The 21,426-nt window shown below is 49.2% G+C and overlaps 1 protein-coding gene across 4 annotated transcripts in view; it reads left to right on the forward strand.

Moving 5' to 3' along the window:
* SDK1 (sidekick cell adhesion molecule 1) overlaps positions 1-21,426 on the forward strand; it is an 857,904-nt gene that overhangs the window by 723,673 nt on the left and 112,805 nt on the right. For all 4 annotated transcript variants that reach the window (XM_070231391.1, XM_070231392.1, XM_070231390.1 and 1 more), the window contains exons 23-25: positions 10,512-10,621; positions 12,278-12,428; positions 12,990-13,227. In XM_070231391.1, coding sequence (XP_070087492.1) covers positions 10,512-10,621; positions 12,278-12,428; positions 12,990-13,227 — 499 coding nt within the window. The remainder of the gene's footprint in view (positions 1-10,511; positions 10,622-12,277; positions 12,429-12,989; positions 13,228-21,426) is intronic.

A 21,426-nucleotide genomic window follows, 5' to 3' on the forward strand; every position in this document is an offset into this window, starting at 1 on the left:
TCCCACAGCTGGAAAAATGTCAAATGAAGCTAGCCCTGGTCTCCTTTTCCCAGTAGAGAGTTCCCATCCTTTAAAAGCACGTCCTTTGTTTACTTAACTGTCCAGCTGGTTACCTATTACCTCTGACGGTGGAAAGAAATTCTAGAGTGTTCTGTCTCCGGTGGGATCATAGGCCAGATGTTTGTTATCTCATCGCTTCAAGATCTGGAGCTGGGGATTTCTAGTCACTAATTCTATCTCCTCCTGCCCTCATGGAAGGATGTCAGGGCTATTTTGGCCCTTTGGATGAGTACCTGTCAGCATTTCAATTGTAATAAGCCTTGACTGTAGTCAAATTTCTTTTTCATAATAGGAAGAAAAAGAGTGACATTATTTCTGAGTAGTCTGTCACGTATGCATAGGATGGCTGTCGCCGCCCCTACTGGCTTGGTCATCTGGGTCAATTTGCTGAGGCGGGCTTCATCTTTGCTCTGGGGTGATGCCTTTACCTAGGGGTTTAGACACTGTGGTGACAGGTGACAATGAAACAAACATGCAGATATTTCAAAATGTTTACTGTTGGCTTGATTGTCTGTAATGGTACCTCTACAATGACTCTCCTCTTTTCTTTCTCGACCAGCGTAGGAAATCTGTACAAGATGAATGGTTTGAAGTGGTCTTCCTGTTCATTAGCCACTCAGATCCTTTTAGGTTCTATTATGGGACTTTAAAAAAATACCACAGGAGAAGAAAATACGGCAGCATAAGTGACAACTCAAGTAGGACCGAGGGAAGCATTTTACTACAAGTGTCGTTTTCAAGATGTAGAGGTCAACGTATATGTAAATCACAACCGTCGAACCAAATTAAATTTTACAAGAGTCCTATTTTCCTGTTCTTTTTGAGGGCTGCTCAAATTCTTTCATCCTAGTTCTCTTGTTGGATTTTTCAGTTTGCCGCTATCTTTCATTTTTCCGGTCACTAGGTTTCATACTTGTTTCATTCAGTCATCCATTCGTCCAGCAAACATTTATGAAGCACCTACTGGCTTATAGGTTTCAAGTCTCATGCTACCTGCTAGCTTATAGAGATGGAACACTTTTAGTCCCCACCTCTGGAAACTCACAATTTGGGGGGGAAGTTTGGAGGGACAATTGGGATATAATCTGTTTGATACAGATGAGACTTGTTATAAAAAGTGATTGCTAAGAGAGTACAGAGGGGCTGGCCCCATGGCCTAGTGGTTAAGTTTGGCGTGCTCTGCTTTGGAGGTCCACGTTCGGTTCTAAGCACAGACCTACACCACTTGTTAGCGTCCATGGTATGGCAACAACCCATACACAAAACAGAGGAAGATTGGCACAGTTGTTAGCTCAGAGCAAATCTTCCTCAGCGAAAAAAAAAAAGAGTATAGAAAAGCAAATGAGTCACTGACTAGGATAATCAAGGAAGGCTCCACCCAGAAGGTGAAGTTTAAGTTGGGCCATGAAGAGTGAACAATATTTTGATGGGGAGGAGGGCGTTCCAAGCAGAGGGAATATCAAAATGAAAGGCTTGGAGTTAGGAAATTGCATGGCACCTATTGTTTTAAAATGTAAACTTTATTTTTATTCAGGGCTGGTGAGGCGAGCAGATAAAGAGATGACTCATTGAAAAGATAGTTTCTTTGTCACAGGTCCCAAGAGGAGGGGGCACGCGATGCTGTGCAGGGCCACGTGGGGAGCACCAGGGCCAGTCAGGAGGCAGAGGGATGGGGGAGCTGTGGGCAGGAGCCTTTATTGGGGTTTCCCTGGGAGGAAGGTGGGGCAGGGTGGGCAGGCTTAGGACTGGCTGGTCTGGATAATTCCAGTGGGCTCTGGGGCGTGGAGGCTGTCCCCAGTTGTCTGGTACCTGGCCTGGGTGATGAGGGCCTGAGTGTGGGGGCCCCATGGAGGAGGGTGGGGCGTGGGCTCTGGTTGGCTGGTTTGCACATGAAAGGTGCGCTCATAGGCGAGTGGTTTGCCTCTTTTAGGACTCGGCTGACCCTGGGAGGGGCAGTCCCTGCAGGCTGAGCAGGGCCCCACAGGTCAGGGCATCAGATACAGAAACTAGAATGTGGCTCACACACGCGTGGGGAAAGCAGAGTGGCTGCATAATCAGGTGTGTGTGAGCAGGACGCGATGGGAGACGAGACCCAAAGGGGAAGCTGGAGCCAGTGTGAAGGGCTTGTTTGTTTCCGTCTAAAGCTGTCCGTAAGGAACTGCCTCTCTGGGTCTCCGAGCATGGTGCCATGTGCCAGTGTGTTCTGGGCACTTCACACACCTTGTCCCGTCATCAGAGATTCCTGATGAGCCTTGGGGGCAATCACTGTCCTCACTCTGGAGATGCTAAGGCTGAGGCGCCCAGCTGCACGCAAGCAGGTGGCCGGCCAGTGTCACGCCCCAGTGCCTTTCCATACTCTCCCCTCACACTCCCTCCGTGTCCTCATGGGCATCTCAGGATCTCAGAAAGGGGCACAGAATCCCGTCATGGGGCACAGGGAGCTGCGGGCATTCCCATTTGTCCCAAGAGGGGTCGTATCCGTGGGGGAGAAGGGACAGACACAAACGCCATACACCTCAACGTCCGTGACAGACGTGGAGGAGGCCACCCTCGCTTTAGAGATGAGCAGGAGCTGGTGACTGGGGAGGAGGGCTGAGACTCTTCCCGAGTCCTGTCCCCATCTTGTCTGGGAGCGGGGCTCGGGGCTGGGCGCAGCGGGCCCACGACTAGGGGAGGGCAGGCTTGGTGCCCAGGGACGCCCCAGGCAGGGACAGTCATGGCCCACAGATGGTCTCCGAGAGAAGCCTCTTCATGGGAGGGGAGGACTTCATGGAAAAACTCATTTCTAGAAGGATATTTCGGGGGGATACAATGGAGGAATGAAGTAGGAAAAGCTGAGGAGCACGGGGGTGATAAGACAGGGGAGACTGGGTAGGACGAGGCCACGGAGCAGGCCGGAGAACGAGGCTGGGCTCGCGTTTGTGGACGGGAAGGCCGTTAGATGGAGTGTGGGTCCGAGGGCTAAAGCCACGTGCTAGTTGAACTGGGTGACCTTCAAGTTCATCCACGCCTAATGTCTCACTTGGTGGCTACAACTTAGGCCCAGAACATTCTGAGCTTTGTGCTTCGGGGACATTATCATCATGGACTTTGCAGGGTGCCTGGCCTGGGAAGGGAGTCCCTCGAGGAGATACATGTCAGGGGCGTCGTTAGACCTGTGGTTTTCAAACTGCTCGTCGGAGAAGCTGGCTCCATAGGCCAGAGGCCACCACGCGGACCCGAGGGCAAGTGCCCGGGCAGCCCTGGCCGTTTGCTTTGTTTTCGCATGGAGAGGCTTTTATGAGAGATTGTACTCCTTTCTTTTAATTCGCTGGGCTAGACTACCAATAGTTCAAGCAAGAGGGCAGGCGCTTCTATGCCAGGGTCCCGGCATTGAAATCAAGCAAACATAAGAGAGACTGGGGGCTCCCACACTGGGCAGAGTCAGGGAGAAGTGGCAGGGGAAATGGCTCCTGTTCTCCATCCTCGGTGACAGAGGACCATGGTGCCATGACCACAAATATGGCCGTCCAAGGCGGGTACATATGGGAGGAAGAGAACCGGTTCTGCTGTCAGCCTGTAGGGTTTGAGGTGCTAGCTCAGAGATGTCCAGAACTTAGAAACGTCCACCCGGCGCTCGGTAGGAATGAAGGCCACGCACGGGGCCTGAGACGTCCTTGTGGAGGGACACGAAATGCCAGGAGGAAGGAGACCATTGCTGACAGGGAGAAAGGAGGAGGGCCAGGACAGACCTGGGGAGGGACTGCCTTTTGGGGTTGTTAGGGGTAAAGGAGGAACAAGAGAAGAGGCATCTAGAAAGCCAGAGGGGCCCAAGTGGACCTGGTGTCAGAGATACCCAAAAAGCAGCGTTTGAGACGGAAGGAACGTGATGGAAGACTCAAGCGGTCATTCCACAGTGCTCCCGCTTCTGAAGATAGAAAGAATGCTAAATAGTTAAAAAAGTAAATAAGCAAATAACCAACTAGCTAGTTGGGCGCACAGGAGGGAGGGCCAGAGAGTCCGGCTTCCAGCTGTTTCAAAGCATGAAACCTCCTCCCCAGCTAAGACCAGTCCAGCGCTAGGCAGAATCCCCTTAACATCTCATTAGAGTTGCACATCGTCCCAGTGCGTCTCAGGGTCGGGACAGCCTCGCTCAGGCCTGAGCCCCTTCCTGGTTGTGCGGTGATTTGCCAGCAGCACAATGTGGAGACGCCCCATCTGTCTGCTTCCTCTGCGCCCTCCAGCTGTCTCGCTGCGAGGCTTCATTTGGCTCGGGCGCCGAGGAAGGCCACTCCGAACAAGGAGGACTCGGTAACTGGAAGTTGCTTGATGTGCAAGTTTTCCTGCTGACACCAGAGTTTCAGCCAAGCAGGGTGCACTTGCTTGGCGGGTTTCCATGGAGTGAATTCTTGGAGTGTCTTTTTCCTCGCCTTAGCTCTGGATGAAAGGAGAGCTGTTTCCTCCCGCCCTCCTGCTCCTCCTCCTCTCCCCAGCACAGCTGCAGTTTCCTACACTCCCCTCCAGCTGCAGTTACCTTCTGGATGAGGTTAATGATTGTCCTCTGAGTCACCATTGATCTCCTGGCCTCTGGGGTGCCGCGCTTGTCCCGGCCATCAAGGCCTCCGTGGGGGCATTGGAGGTCCTGCCCCGGCAGGCTGGTTTCCACCTGACCCCTCAGAGGCCCTGCTGACCTCAGAGGCTTTCCCAAGGCAGACAACTCAGTTTTGATAGATAAACCCACTTGGAGGTGGGGTCTGGGATCCCCATGTATTAATGGGCTCACGTGTCCAAAGGGGCCAGCCTCCTGGCCAAAGCTGGTGTCAAATACGGGCCAGCCGTGGAGGCAGGCACATGGCCAGAGCCTCCGCTGGAAGAGGCAGGGCAGCAGCTCCCTGAGTTACCAGAGGGACAGCATGCTCCTTATGGGTCCTAACGACCAACCCCTGCTGAGCGGGACTTGAAGTTGTCGCGTTTCTGCTTCTGTAATAAGTATTGTAAAGTCCTGTTTGTTAGCTTTAAAAGAAGAAGGGGAAAAAAAGCCCGTCAAAATCCCAGCTTCCCTGTGGAGCTATGATTTGTTTCATCTTCAGAGTTCTGCCATGCTCTGTGTCCAGCGCATCGTTAGCTAGAACACTCTGTGGTGATGGTCTGGAAATCTAACTAGGGAGCAGAGAAGCCCAGCAAGTATTAAAGGACTTCCATTCCTCACTAAAAAAAATCTTGGTCTCTTTAAATCAAAATGAAGTTGAAATTTGAATTTATTATAGAAACTTAAGTTTCCTCCCCTAGAGTTCTGTAAGTAAAATTACGTTTTGGGTAATAATTTGCTTTTGTAGCTCAGGGCCAGACAACCCATTTTTAATACTGATTCTGAAATCGTACACATGTTCATTTGTATATCCATTCATGTGTTAAACCCACAGATTGGGCCCCCGAGGTCAGGCGGGACCCTGGGGGAGACGCTGGGAGTCAGACCCAGTCGGCAATGAGTCGGCAATGAGGGTCGGCCATGCAGACAAAAGTGACAACAAGCATGGCAAGCCCCCTCGGAAAGGAGGCAGAGGGAGCACTGCATGCCTTTTTGTGGAACATTCGAGCAGCAGTTGGCGAATTTTTTTCTGTAAAGGGCCAGATGGTAAATTCTTTAGGCTTTCAGGCCAGACGGTCTCTGCTGCAACTACGCGGCTCTGCTGTGGGAGCAGCCAAGTAGCCATTGGCAATACACAAGCCAAGGAGCGCGGCCATGTTCCAATAAAACTTTATTTACAAAAACAAGAGGTGGGCCAGATGTGGCCCATGGGCCATAGTTTGCTAACTCCAGTACTAGGGCCTTGTTTAATAAGTCTTCCTAAGGCTCATCTGCCATAAGGACTATAATTGTGTTTGACTTCCTCTTTCCGATTTGGCCCAGACCCTGTAAAGTTAGATGCCAATGTGTAGAAGATTTAAAGGTGCAGACCCAGAGATTACAGTCACGTGGCTCTTATGACCGGTTTTATTTCTAACTTTGCAATCTTATCGCAGCCTTCTTTCTTTCATTGACTCCACATACTCTGACTCTGGCATTCTCCTTAAACCAGTTTTTACCACCCTGCTGATTCCCTCATTAACGAGCAAAATAAATCTTTGACACGCACTGTGTATTTGTATGAAAGTCATGTTTTTAAGTGGCTGCTTTGACACATATGATCAGCACTGTGTCACAGGTAGCAGAAGATGCCATGAGAGCGCAGAATTAGACGTCGCATCCTGGCAGCCTGGCTGCGGGAGGAGGGGGGCGAGGAGGGTGTTGTTCATGGCGGCTTCCCAAAGGCCCAGATGCTCTCCAGATTCTGGAGGAGTTTGCCAGCTGTGTAGGGAAGGAGCAGAAGGGGGAGGTGCATTTTAGAGGGAGGAACGAGGCTTTGCAAGGTACAGGTGTTTGAGAGCAAGCGATGCCTCAGGCAGTGACACACTGGGGCTGCAGGGAGCAATGGCAGTGCAGCCAAACGGAGCCCACCTGGGCTTGCTAGTGATTTGGCACCCATTCAAATCTTTAAAAAGGAGATGGGGCCCAGAGTGGAAGGCAGGGAAGTGTGACCTTAGGTGACCCAATCCATTTGTCCTAGCCCTGCAGACAATCAGCAATCACCTTCTTAGAAGGCAGCGTAGAGGTCTTCTATTTGAGAAGGCCGCCAGCCCCTGGAAGTCTGAAATGAAAGCCCTGCCTCCTGGGAGACCCCGGGGCAGGGGCATCGTTCATCCCAGGAAGATGAAGTCGTGTCATCATCCCGCTGGCCCCCACCTTCCCAGGCAGGGAACCATTTCCCAGGCTCTTCACTAATGGAGTTTCAGGCCCAGAGTTCTCAGAGAAACCAGGTTAGCTTGTCGCTTCTTGCCGCCTCAGCCTTTCCTGCCCTCCCGACGCCTGTGGATGCCTCCTGAGTGTCTCTCTCCTCCGGTGGCATCGGAGGTCCTGCCAGTTCTCTGAGCCTGGTCATGTGGGTGGAACAGGCTTCCAAACCCAGTGCCACTGACCCCCGCTGACCCTGCCAAGGCCGTGTGGCCATCCTGCCAAGGTGGATGTCCATGGGGTCAATGCAGGCACCAGGCCCGCAGACGAATGCTTCCAGGGCCGGCAAAGCAACTAGGCAGCCAGAATGGATACATGCCTGGCCTCAAGGTCAAGAGCCCCACCACCACCAGGACCCGGTTGTTTCTTAGCCCGGTTTATTTCTCTGTCCAGGAGCTCAGCAAAGCATCGGAGGTTGGAGGGGTGTCAGTGGGGGCGCAGAGAGAAAGGAAAAGGAGTGGCTTTGCAAAGGTACGTGGGCCTCCACGGGTAGGCCTAGGGCCTTGGATAATAAATGAACAGCCAGGCCTCTGCTCCCTTCACACAAGCGCCCCAGCACCCGCATGGCAGCGCCCAAGTGGTAGGGAGCAGATGCCACCAGCCCTGCACCCACCTCCGTCACCCACTGTAGCTAGCAACGGCTGCCCTGCCTGGATTGGAGTGCTTCCACAGCATTTGATTGAGTGAGACAGAAAGGTCTTGAATTGACTGCCCTAAGACTGAAGTCATCTCTTTTTCTTTTTTTCTTTCTTCCTTCCTTTTTTTTTTCCTAAACTTAACTTCCAAGAAATAGCACAAGTGTTTGGTTCGATACCCCCAGAATCCTGTCACCTCGGACTCTGAAACCACTAAACTGTCGTGCTGGGCCCTCCATTCAACAGGGGTCCCGTGACACCCAATACGATTCAGCTGAACTAGTTAGTAGTTCGACTTTAAGGAATTCATGCGTGGTATTAAGAATTTATAGAATGGAACTAATAGGGCAGAGATGACGTGGGGTTCAGGTATTCCTTCCCCCATCGTCTGGCTCCAGCCCGCCTGCCATCCCCATCCCCCACCCCCACAAGAGCCCGAGCACGTCCTGGATACGCCCCCTCCGACTGCTCTGCACGCTTATCCTTTCCCTGAAGGCACCAGAGGTGTCCTGGGCTGTGACAAACACTCGGAAAAGGGTCCTCTTTTCCAGCTTGGCTTCCTCTGGTGTAAAAGGGCAGGGAAAACTTCTCCCTGCTCTGTGGCTTATCTGTTAGCTCCTCCTCCCTTCCTCCCACAGGTAAACACTGTGTGTCTCCTCTCTGCTAGACACCGAGCCGGGGCAGGGCTTCCAGGCGCACATCAGGCTCTCCCGAGGTTCCCAGGAAGCCCCGGTCACACTGTGGGAGACCCACCTCTGTTTGTCCAGCGGGGCTGGCGGCCCCAGGCCGTGGTCAGCACTGGCAAGTCTTCTCCTCCTTGTCCTTTTCCGTGTCGTAGACACAGTGGTGGGAGGCAGGTGGCAGCCGTGGGCCTGGTGGGCGCGTGGGTCTCGGGAGAGCTCATCCAACCCAGTTTAGCCTAGATCCCTCCCTTCTTCTGTACAGCCTTGCTCCATCCACACACGTGTTGTTCTCTCACTCTTTCATTGCTGTGTCTCTGAGTGAGCATCTGCGGGCTGCTGAGGACTGGAGGAGACTGGCCCCCTTCCTCCGCTGTCCAGACTGCACAGCGTCTTCCGGATTTCGCTGCCCACTTAGCTGCCTTGCTGCTTTGCTGACCCCTGGGCCACTCATTATTAACTCTGACCTCCTGATCTTTCTCCACCAAATGGTTTTGGCCAATCATCCCACATTTTATTTTAATGTTTTTCTTTCAATTGAAGTGAAATTGACATAACTTAAAGTTAACCATTTTAAAGTGTGCAAGTCACAAGGTGGTGCATTCACAGTGCTATGCAACCACCCCCCCATCCAGTTCCAAAACATTTTCATTACCCCCAAAGAAAACAGCTTATTGGTCAAGCAGTCACTCTCTGTTCCCTTCTCCCTCAACCCCTCGTGACCACCAATCTGCATTCTGTTTCTCTGGATTTACTGATTCTGTATATTTTATAAAATGGAATCATTTATCGTGTGGCCTTTTGGTCTACCTTCTTTCATTCATGGTGTTTTCAAGGTTCATCCACATTGTAGGGTGTATTGGTACTTCATTCCTTTTTATGGCTGAATAGTATTCCATCATGTATAAGGACCACGATTTGTTTATCCCTTCATCCGTCAATGGACATTTGTGTTGCTTCCACCTTCGGCTATTGTGAATAGGGCTGCTATGACCACGTGTGGGTCTATTTGTTAGAGGACCAGTTTTCACTTCTTTTGGGTATTTCCCTGGGAGTGGAATTGCTAGGTCATGTGCTGATTCTGTATTTAACTTTTGAGAAACTGCCAAACTGCTTTCATGTTTGCAATTCAGAGCACTTAGAGCTTTGTATTTTGCGTTTAGTTTTCTTTAGGAAGCAGGCCGCCCACCATGTGTTTGCTCAATCTCCTCCTCGTCCTCCATGGCCGTTTCTCCAGTTTACCAAGGTCCTTTTGAATTCTCATGCCATCATCCAATAACCCGGCCACCTGCCAACTTGGTTTCTCTGCAAACTTAATGGGCACGTTTCCTACGCTGTCATTTAAGTCATTTATGAAGTGTTAAACGCACAGGGCCCTGGGCTGACCTGCCTGGACACAACTTGTTTGGCCTGACACTCTCCGTGCTCATGGCCTTCCCTCTGTATGTGTCCCCCGGGTCCCCAGAGCCACACAGCCTGCACAAGGCCCAGAGCATGCCTGGGACAGGGATGCAGAACCCTGCAGAGTAGAGATCCTAGAGCTTTCCTGGCTGGCAGGACGTCGTGGTGTCTCCTCTTGCTGCTCCCTCGCTGGGACAGGCCCCAGGGCACCAGCCAGGCAGGTGAGGGATGTGGTCGGATGGGTGCGGGCAGGACTGGACGCTGCCTCGGGCAGTAGCAGGAAATCACAAGAGGTGTGGCTCGGGGTCAGAACAGGGGTTGGGGGGTCCTGGGAGGGTCGGAGCCACATGAAAATACGACCTGAGCAGGCCAACTGGACGCGAGGTTCAGGAATAGGGATAAAATCAGCAAGAGACAACCCCTGGGCAGCACCAGAGTCTCAGGTGAGGCAGAAGCTGGGAGAGCACGGAGGGCACCCATGGGAGCTTCTTGGTGGACTGGGGAAGGGCCCGTCTCTGTCCGGAGGGAAGCAGCTCTGCCCTGAGGGGATTCTTTTACCTCTGAGAGCGACTTCACCTGCCGGTCTAGCCCCCGGGGCAGCAGGGAGTCCTTCTCTGAGTAAGGACCTTCCTGTGTCCCTGCCAGCAGTGGTGTCTTTGGTACGTGTTTGGGGCAGAAAGGGGCAGAGTGGGCGTGGGGAGAGACCGAGTCCTGACTGTGAGCTTTTGACTAAAACCCACCCAGACGCGATGGTGGGAATAGCAAGACCTATACCTCCAAGGCACAAGTTGGGGGGTGGGGGGCGTGCTGTGCAGGACTCCACTCACCTGCAGCCCGCCGCACACCAGGCGGCTGCACATCCCATCAATGGCGGCCTCCACCCTGCAGCCGGTCCAGCCGGTCCCAGGATCTCCCTTCCCACAGGTCGGAGCCATCGGTGATGAGGAGGAGTGGGTGAGCCTCTACGAGGAGGAGAACGAGCCTGATGCCCAGATGCTGGAGATCCCCAACCTCACGCCCTACACTCATTACAGGTGAGAGCAGCTGGTGATAACCGCCCGCAGGGGGAAGTGTGGCATCCCCAGCAGGTGGCTTCAGTCTGCAGTAGCAAAACCCAGGCACGGGCATGTCACTGAGAAGTTTCCAAGTAACCATAACAGTAAATCAAACCTTTAGGAGCAAGACGCACTGCTGAGTATTATTGCAAAGGAGATTACATCCCTGATGCTAGTTGAGCAACGTTCTTCCCGTCAACACCAGCTGGCCAGACACCCCATAGGAATGGCTCACTATTATAGTGGGCTTCCTAACCAGGAGCCTGGGGCAGCTGAAGAGGTGACACTTTTCTTTACAAAACTCTGTGACCTTCTGGGACAACAACATGCTGTGTGTAAACAAAGCAGATGTCCTGGGGACATCCTTCCGCTTCCCCCCTCAGAGGCTCAGGAGCTGCTGGTCTCACTAATCAGGCACTTAACATGCCATTTAACCTTTTGCTTCTTGCTCCTGAAACTTTTCCAGGCAGTAAATCCTTGGCCTTAACAAAGGGGAGAGTGATCAGGAGCTGTTAGAGATGTTATAACTTCCCGTAAGATCATTGAAGGAGATGAAATTTCCAGTTATCACCAGATGTTGAGTTTGATAATGTCATTGTTCTGCCAGGACGGATACATTTCATGAGGTCGGGGAATAAAAGACTAAAAATGACTAATTCAGGGAGTAAAAGGTGAAAGAAGATTTTTTCAGTACAATACTAAAGTTAGGCTTTAAAAAAGAACCTAATGAGAGACGCTGTATCACTTCTATTCATTTTAACATCCTTCCTAAGATTAGAGCAGATGAATCAAGGTACTATACACTCATTTTTGGAGAAAAACATTTAGCATAAAATGAGCTGGGATTCAAGACTTACCATGTGAAATTAGCATAAGCATGTAATTTTTTCAAAGGTCAGAAACTGTGATTAGAGGCCAATGTCCCTGTCTTAAATTCGTGTAAATTTAGGAAGCCTCTCTCATAAATATCTGTGTGTGCTTAGGATATTTTTCTTGTATACAAGTTCAATTCAAATAATTGTACGTATAAATCTAGAAGAGCTGGAACTGAAAACATTGACATAGACTTTAGAGAACATCTCACTCCAGCCTCCTTTTATCGCTAAGGAAATGGAGACAAATCTGGTCTGCCAAAGGTCTCAGCTACCAATGGGGTTGAGTCCCAGGGTGTGGATTCTGGGCTCATTGCCCCTCTTCTGAACCAATAGAGAATGGGTGTGGGGCGTCCTTGGTCGTTAAAAAGACATTGGACTTTCAAAGCTGTCGTTTGGTAGTGACATTCGGACACTCCAGTTCTGTTACATAGCTCCTTGACCCCTGATCCCATGATATTGCCCTAAGCTTGAATCAGCCAATGGCAGCTGATGACACAGATTTCTGGCATGTCACCCATCCAGTATACTTCACTTGGGGATTTAAGATCATTGAGTTGCATTGAATTTGCCATTCTTTGGAGGCTCTTAGGGAAAAGGGCCACATACATAATTTGCATTTTTGATGACAGTGTCCTTGAGCTACCGCCTTAATGATACGGGTAGATGCATGTCTGAGCCCAGCAAGAAACAGTCATGTCCTTGTTGTTTTTCACATGACCTTTTGCTGCAGAATAACTCTTGTCAATGGTTTCGCCTCTAGATTTCGAATGAGGCAGGTGAACATTGTTGGGGCCAGCCCCTTCAGTCAGTCCTCCCGGGTCATCCAGACGCTGCAGGCGCCCCCTGATGTGGCTCCGACCAGCCTCACCGTCCGAACTGCTAGTGAGACCAGCCTGCGGCTCCGCTGGGTGGTGAGTTGGGGGGCGGGAGGGGGGTTTTGGGGACAGAGAGCTTAGTCATTTCCTCGTCATGCCTTTGTCCCAGTCAAACTAATCTCATCATTAAACCAAGAGAGTTTAATGTTTCGCAGTTGGTGTTGGATCTCAGACAGCTCGGGCTACCTCATTAGTTAGAACATTACTCCCCAGCTTCTTGGAACTGAGGAATGTTCTTTCGGGGAGGAAAGCCGGTGCTACTACAGGCTGGACCTATGAGCCCCTACTCTAGGTCAGCGTGAAACCACTACTCAATATTTTTAAGAGAACCAGCTTGACATTTAATCAGAACATATCCCCACAAAATTAAACCAAAATGTATTGAAAGAAATTATGTCCGTCCAATGTTACTGACAGAATTTCATTTAATTAACAGAAGAAAAGTTACAGGGACAAGTAGAGGAAAGTTTCTAAGAATATTCCCCGCAGAAAATATCTTCCCTGGAACTGGACTCAGACGGCAGGCCCACACCCGGAGACCTTGACGGGTGACAGTCCTGAGGCGTCAGCTCACCACTGACTGTCGTTCACTTGCAGCCCTTGCCTGACTCCCAGTACAACGGGAACCCCGAGTCGGTGGGCTACAGGATCAAGTACTGGCGCCCCGACCTCCAGTCTCCAGCGCTGACCCAAGTCATCAACGACCGGCTTGAGAGGGAATTCACCATCGAGGAGCTGGAGGAGTGGACCGAGTACGAGCTGCAGATGCAGGCGTTCAACGCCATCGGGGCCGGGCCCTGGAGCGAGGTGGTGCGGGGTCGGACGCGGGAGTCAGGTAAGATGAAGGCTTTTCCGGCCCCAGAGACTCAGCCCCTCTCCATGTCCCCTGGACACGGGGCTTAGCAGCCCTGAATCTCACTGGCATCTCATTGGCTCATCCCTCCTGCGTGCAGCAACGTTGGCCCTTCCCTAACCCAGCAATCAGGTCAACCTCAACTGTAATTTAAGTAGAACTTCATTAGAACCCCGTGCCACTAATCTGAAATTGATGATGAATTCTACCAGAGGCTGGACTCATGTTATCATTTTTTTAATTAGGGATAATATTCACCACCAATGATAAAAAGCAAGAGTGTGTAGAGATTCTAAGGGAGAGCTTTATGACACAGGTGTTCAAGACTTCATCTTGACAAAGCAGTGTCGTGGTACATGAGGAGAGCATGTCTCGCCTACGCTGACAAAGAGATCCTCCCAAGTTCAGTCACTTTAATGCGAGAGAAGTTTGTTTCTCACTCATTGCGGTCTACCGCGGGTGTTGCTGTTTGGTGGGTGGCTCTCCTCCATGGGGTGATTCAGGCGCCCAGGCTCTGCTGGCTGGAGGGCTGATCACCGTCTGCACCCAGCGACCCGAGGGCAAAGAGCGAGCAAGGGGGGCACCTCTGCCTCTTAAAGCCTGTCCCGCAACGGCGCACAGTCCTTTGCTCAGATCCGTCAGGCTCAGGTTGAGACAGACGTGTTGCCCTAATCTTGTAGCCTTCCTGGACTGACCAGCCAACAGAGGTCTGGAGCACCCTTCCGAGCCCCGTTTGAGTTTGTAGAAACACAAAGACGAGAGTGCTCCTGACGTTCTTTAAAGATGCGCTGTGACCAGACCAGTTCTTCCAGCGAGTGTGAAATCGTGAGGTTTTCTCCTGAAAACAAATGAGCTCACTGCTCTTCTCCCAGTCTTCCAACGATGTCACAGCGTGCACTTGACATACGAGGAGCTGTTAATTCCAGACTAGCCTGGGCTGTTGGAAATAGCACTCAAAATACGTTCCTGACCTCTGCCCAGACACGGGGTGAGCAGAAGGTAGAAAGTTTGAGACAGTAAACTGGGTCTTTGGGCAGAGAAGACCAGGACTTCCCGACTCCCTCCCCGAGGACGTCCTTGTCCCTTTTATTTATCCATGTCGAACATTACTGTTCGTTCTCTTTCCCTTCCCTTCACGGTGTCTCCGTTAAGTGAAAATACCACAGCTCTGCTGTCTTGGCTCCATCGTGACATAGCTTTGTTTCCTAGGATGCTTCCTGAGCCCAGGGGGCATCCTCCTTTTCTTGAGGCTCCCTGGGAACAGAATCAAAGAGGTCGCCCTGGAAGCCCATGTAGGACAGAAGGGAGTCGAGAGGTGGCCAGCACCCTCCAGCAGCTGTTTCTACCCTGGAGTTGTCAAAAATGCCCCAGGGCCTCTCCTGCTCCCCAGCCAGAACTCTCTGCTGCCATCCATGTGCTAAGGCATTGTGTGAAGAAACAGTCTGCCTGTCACTGTCATCGTTTTATGTAACAGAGTTAATTAATTTTGTAAACACTGAAAACTGCTTAGAAGATACAGTTAGCACTCAGAGTGGCCTTGATGGGAAATACATAGATGGATGAGTTAGGAAGGCCAAGTGCATGGCACGCCACTGAAGAAAACATCTAGTGGACCCAGCAGAGGGCAGAGGACGTGGTGGCACGGGGCCTGCTGGCAGGGTTGGAGGCGGCTTTGGAGGCAGTCATGGTCAGGACGAAGACGCTGCAGAGGGAGGCAGGGACAGGCATCCAGCGAGTCCCGGCGCTTCCGGTGCTGGCCTGCCTCTCTTCACCAGGGCCCTGTTGGGAGCTCTAAAGAGGGACACAAGAAACTTGGAGGCAGTGCCAAGGGGGACAAGAGAGTGCTGAGAAGTCGGGCAGTGAGGCCAGCTGGAGTGAGGAATGGATCAGCTTTGAGAGATAAGGAAAAGATGCATTTGACCCCGGGTGGGCTGTCCTGGCCCTTCGGCCTCCCCCTCAGTTATTTTTTTACCCAGTGCCAACTGGGGTACTGTTTGTGCTGTAAGGAGTCACAGCTGTGCTAAAACGCCGAGCCCTCAGCCTCCAGGAGCCCAGGCCAGGCGGGTGTGTCCGCATCCCTAGCCGTTACGCAGAGTGGCAGGTAGCAGTCTGAGGACACCCCAGTCCATCAACCCATTGTCACTTCTCTGTGTGTCATGTTGTGAAACGGTTCGGGAAGCACCAGAGAAAGGTTTCTCTTCTCATCCTTTTTGGCTCATTCCCCAGTTCCCACCAATGACACCGACACCGAATAGGTCTGAACCTGACAGTGTCATTATCAGGATGGAGGTGCAGGTCCCTGGGACTGATCCACCTTGACTTTGCTCCCCTTTCAGTCACATACTCCACGCTGGTGTTTCATCCAAGAGCAAAGGCTCTCAGGCAGACTTTGACTTGATTTCTTCCCAATCTTCTCTAGGATGGGAGTGGGCGTGCGGGAGTGGGCAGAGGGAAGAACTCTGAAACAGCAGGACAAAGAAACAGAAAGAGTGTCAGGCAAGGACTGCTGTTAGTGAGCGTGGCCGGGCTGATGAGAGCCGCTGGAGAGCAGCCGTCATGACACGTCCCGCTTCCACGAGGACCAGCGTCTGAGGAGAGGTCTTCCAGAGACCCCGGGCTGTGTCAGATCTCTTCTCCGGCTTTCTCTCAGGCTGCAGCTTGTGTCATGTTAGAAATAAAAGACTGAGACACACGGATGCTCAGCTTGTGACTGTGTGAGCACAAGGATTTTTAAAAAGCTCTATCATCTTCAATATCTGAATCTTGGTGACAAAGAAGAGAACTGGGAAAATTCTAAGGGACAGTGCTAACTCCAGTAATAGGCAGAGCGATAAAATATTGAAAAAAAAAAAAAAAGCTCCTGCTATAACTAACTAGAAAATTCTGGATAAAATATAATTTTTTGAAATTTTAAATTTGTTGATATGCTCATTAGAAAAACAGGGGCAATTCCCAGATGTCGGAGGCTTAAGAGAACCGAAAACGAGAGCAGTAGGTGTCCAGCTGGTGCTGTGGCTGCCCTGGCGGCGGCTCCAACTGGCGGTCTCTGCACTTGGGATTTGATGCCCATGCAGGAGCAGGAGAGTCAGCCTTGAGTCTGTGTGAGGTGGGAGTAGAACCGAGACCCCTGCGTGAAGTCAGGGCTCTTGAAGGCTGTAGCTTCTTTGAAAGGGGAGACTGAAAATCTGCCCAGGGAAGTCTGTCTGTGTCTACCTGTCCACCTGGACTCTGAATGGGGAAAAGTATGTAACTCTGAGTCCTGTGCCTGACTCAGGTTTGGGTTCTGAATCTGCACTCTCTGAATGGTCCAGAAATTTCCAGAAGAGAAACTAATGTAAAACTTGGTTCCAGACGCCAAAAGCACAAGCAACAAAAGAAAAAAAAAATACATAGATTGAACTTCATCAAAATGAAAACCTTTGTGCTTCAAAGAATACTATAAAGAATGTAAAAAAAAAAAAACAATCCCCAAAATGGTAGGAAATACTTGGAAATCATACATCTGATAAGGGACTGGTGTCCAGAATATGTAAAGAGCTCTTACAACTCCACAATAAGAGGACAACACATTTAAAAACTGGCAGACAATCTGAATAGACATTTCTCCAAAGAAGACGTACAAATGGCCAATAAGCACATGAAAGGATGCTCCACATCATTAGCCATCAGAGAAATGCAAATCAGAACCATAATGAGATACCACTTCACACCCCTACGATGGCTAAAATAAAATTTAAAAACAAAATGGACAATAACAAGTGTTGGTGAGGATGTGGAGAAATAAGAATCCTATGCATTGCTGGTGAGAAGGTAGAATGGTGCAGCCACTCTGGAAAACAGTCTAACAATTCCTCAAAAGGCTAAACATACAGTTACCATATGACCCATGAATTTCCACTTCTGGATATATACCCAACAGAACTGAAAACATACGTCTACACAAAAATTTGTACATGAATGTTCATAGCAGCATTATTTGTAGTAGCTAAAGTGGAACCAACCCAAGTGTCCATCAGTTGATGTATGGATAAATAAAATGTGGTCCAGCCATACAGTGGAATATAATTCAGCAATAAAAAGGAATGAAATTCTGACAAATGCCGCAACATGGTTAGTCTTTGAAAACATTATGCTAAATGAAAGAAGCCAGACACAAGAGACCATATTTTGTATGATTCCATTTATGTGAAATGTCCAGAATAGGCAAACTTGTAGCAACAGAAAGTAGATTCGTGGTGGCCTGGGCCTGGGGAGGAGGGCAGAGAGGAATGCAGAGTGATTGGCAATAGCTACAGGGCTTCTTTTTGGGGTGATGAAATGTCTAAAGTTCACTGTGATAGTGATTGCACAATTCTGTGAATACACTGAAATCACTGGATTGTACACTTTCAATAGGTGACTTGTATGCTTTATTAATTATAGCTCAATAAAGCTGTTTTTTAAAAAAAACTCCGCCTTCCCTAGATTAATTTGTAACAGATAAAATGTTATTAAAATAACTATCATTCAGAGATTGTACACTTTGCATATAATTGGAAGGCCCTGAAGAGTGTCCTCACTAACCACTGACCAGAATATCTTCCTACCGCCAGGGGAAACAGAGATCAAGTCCTCCTGAAATATTATGTATTATACCCAAAAAAGGATTTTACTCTCCTCCAAAAACAAAATGAAAAGAAAAGACAAAAAAAACACAAAGGAAACCTGATTCCAGGTCAGACTTTGTGAGTAGCCAGCGAGCACATGGCTGCTCTCTGCAAGGATGCTGCTCCAGCTGAATTGTCTCAAATCCCCATCAAGACTCTTTAAGGAGGAACTCACAGCTGTCAGACACACAAGGAGATAATCCGCCATGAGTAAGAATGAGCATCTTCAAAAAAGGAAGGAAGAAGGGAAGGGAGAGAGCCCTGATCGCTTTGCCGTACATACTAGTCTGAAAGAGAATATGTAGTAAGTACATTTAAAATTATTAAAGACTTCCAGTTGTAAAACAAGTAAGTTCTGAGTAATCTTATGTATGGCATAGTGATTATAGTTAATAATAGCATATGACACACTTGAAAGTGGCTAGGAGAGTAGATCTTAAATGTTCTCAACACAAAAAAGAAACAGTAATTATGTGACGTGATGGAGGTGCTAGCTAACACCATGGCAGTAATCATTTTGCATATATAACTGTATCAGATCAATACATCGTACACCTTAATCTTACACAATGTTATATGTCAATTCTATCTCAATAACGCTGGAAATAAATATTAAATTCTTAAATTATTAAAAGAAAGAAAACTTTAAAGATTAAGATACTGTTTTTTAAGGCATTTTTTTAAGAAAAGACAAATAGTACACAGTCATAGGAAATAAAACATTATGATTGGGGTAAAAAGCAGTTTAGACACTGTTAAAGAGAAAATTACCAAACTAAAAGCTAATACGAGTAAATAACTCAAAGTACGGGACAAAGACACAAAGATTGAAAATATGATAGAGAGGTTGAAAGATATAAAGAATAGAATGAGAAAGTCCAGCTTATGTCTAATAAGACTCAGAAAGGAAAGAGGAAATGAGCGTGAGGAAATATGCGGAGAGCATGACTGAGAAATTCCAGAATTGATGTAAGACATTGTTATCAGACTGAAGAGGGATGAATCCAGAGCAGAATAAAAAAATAAATAAATCTACACCAAAATGCACTTTGCTGCTACTGCAAAATACCAAAGCCAGAGAGGAAATCCTAAACCCATTTGGAGCAAAGGCACCTTACCTACAAAGGCAAAGCAGTTTGAAGCCTCAATATTAATGAAAACGTAGCAATCCCTGCGAAAATAAACATCAACATTGCTCAAGAAAGTCTCTTTAGTTATTGTGTAGGAGATCATACGATCGTCTGAAGGAAGCAGAGTTGGAAGAAAACATCTGGAGTGAGACTTTGTATCTACAAAAAAGCGTAATGGGTTTGTTTTTGTCTTGGTCGACAAAAACCAACGCAAAGATACGCACGTCTGGCTAGAGGAGGATCACGAGGCCCTGCAGACAGAACTGCATCGATTTCAGCATCGTCATACTCATCCTTCACTTGCTGAGAAAGTTTTTGATCTAGAGGAAGCCTTGTTCTTGCCACTTAAGCTTTGCTTTGTCAGCTATCCCATTCTTTCTGCTTTTGAGGATTACGGCTTACAGAAAATCATTTTTTAGTTTTTACTTAAATGTTTGTTCATTTAGAAATTTTGGTCCAGCACCTCTCTTTCTGAGAAGAAGAGAAGAGCTTTGGCTCAGCAGCTATTTTCATCACAAATTGAATAGAAGGGTTATTGACCTTCATTTCATGATGTGGATGATTCAGATTCTAGGTATTTTTAATGCTGGAAGAGTGGGCTCCTCAGGACCCCTCTTGGGCTGATCTCTCCTCCAGGGGTACTGGTGCTCAGGTGTCGGTCCCCTCCATCTGGGGCATTCTCGGCAGCCCCTCCAGCGTTGCTGGTCCTGTAGGGCTCTGGTACCTCCACCTGTGAATGGAGCTTCCAGAACCTTCTGATACAGGAAGCTCCTCGCCTCTCACTGGCAAGCCCCTCCCAGGCGCAGCAGTTCTGATGTCTTGCCTTCCCTGTTTCTGCTGAAGTTGGACACTCACCATCCTTGGCAGAGAAGTCTGCTCTCAGGGAGCTGATCCTGTCGGGCCCTGCTTGGCATTTTGAGGTGTGGGTGGGGAGTCTGGGAAGGTAGGGAGGAGGGTAAAGGGGTTGCCAGCACCGAGTGGTGGAGCGGAGCTGATGGCGGGGGCATTGGAGAGAGCTGAAGAGGAGAATAAAACTGAGGCCCCATGTCTGGAGCAAAGCATCGTCTCAGTGGAGACGGCGGTACCTTGGTACTTAAAAACAGCAGCGCGTCCAGGCGGGCCGAAACCCATTGTCGGGAGCACGGAGCAGAACGTTTTGAGCCACATGTAAATGAAGGTTACTGCTTTGAAGTGCCATCTAACTGGTTTCATGACATCTTATGATTTATTATGATGTATTATAAGGATAAATGAGGCTTAAGAACCGAAAGAGACGACGTGAGGAGTAGCAGCGAACTGAGCAGGGAGGAATCCTGTAGAGGAGAGGGAGCCAAGGAAGGACAGGATCAGTGCTTGAAATGGTATCATTTTTAATGAAAGGAGAATGTCTAAGACGGCCTGAAAACGTAAGATGTTAGGTTGGAAAAGGAGTTGAATCTACTTCAAAATAGATAACGGGTGAGATTTTTTTCCTTCAAATCTTAAAAACATAAATACTCTGTAACTAAATGGCAGATTTTATCCTGGTGGAACCGGCCTCAGCTGAAATTTTAATCTTGAACGCTGCCGTTTTCTCTGTCTCTCTCCTCGTTAGAGGGCCAGCCTCATTGTAAGCGCCGTGTCTGAGTTGCTATGATTACCAGGTTGCCCTCCCCCTTCCGGGCCGCAGCTGGCCCTCCAGTAAATGGTGCACATGTCACCACATGGTGGGAAATCGGCGTTCCTGGGAGATCTAGTGAGAGCTGGGCACCGACCGTTTCAAAGAGTGACCCGCAGGAAGCAGTTAAGGATTGGAGAGGGGGACCAGTCGTGTTGCTATGACGATGGCCTGTCTTTTTACGGACAGGGACAGAGTTTTTAGAACACAGCTCTAATATCTTGGGCATACAGTGTGTTTGGGGTTCTCATCTTATTCTAAATAAAGTCAGAAGATAAAGTAAGGGGATCATAGGCTCACATTTTCTCTTAATGACAGTGGCTCCTCTAATACATAGTTGAATCAAGCTACCAGTTTATCACTCATTTTTTAATAAAATACGCATGTATGTAAGCAATTTCCTGGCAACTGCCATGGTGGAATTTAAGACACTCCGGGGGGGGGCCCCCTGGCAGGCACAGAGAAGGTGAATGAGCGCCGTGGAGCCACCGCTGGAAGGCACTGGGCACACAGAGTGGCATGTGTGACAAGCATCCTTCCCCTTCGGGGAGGAAACTTGAAATTATAAATATTCTTTTTCTGTGACACTTAACTGCTCCAATGAATTAATATTATTTTGTTGAATGACTGAATAACTGAAAGAATGACTCTCAACTGACACATTTGGGAAGAAAAAGTTTAGCTCCCAGGTGCAGGCTGACCAGCGTTCTCTCTCTCCAGAAATACAAGGAGGGTCCGTGTGCTTGGT

This window comes from Equus caballus, chromosome 13 (assembly GCF_041296265.1).
Source record: "Equus caballus isolate H_3958 breed thoroughbred chromosome 13, TB-T2T, whole genome shotgun sequence".
In the NCBI taxonomy this organism is placed as follows: Eukaryota; Metazoa; Chordata; class Mammalia; order Perissodactyla; family Equidae; genus Equus; species Equus caballus.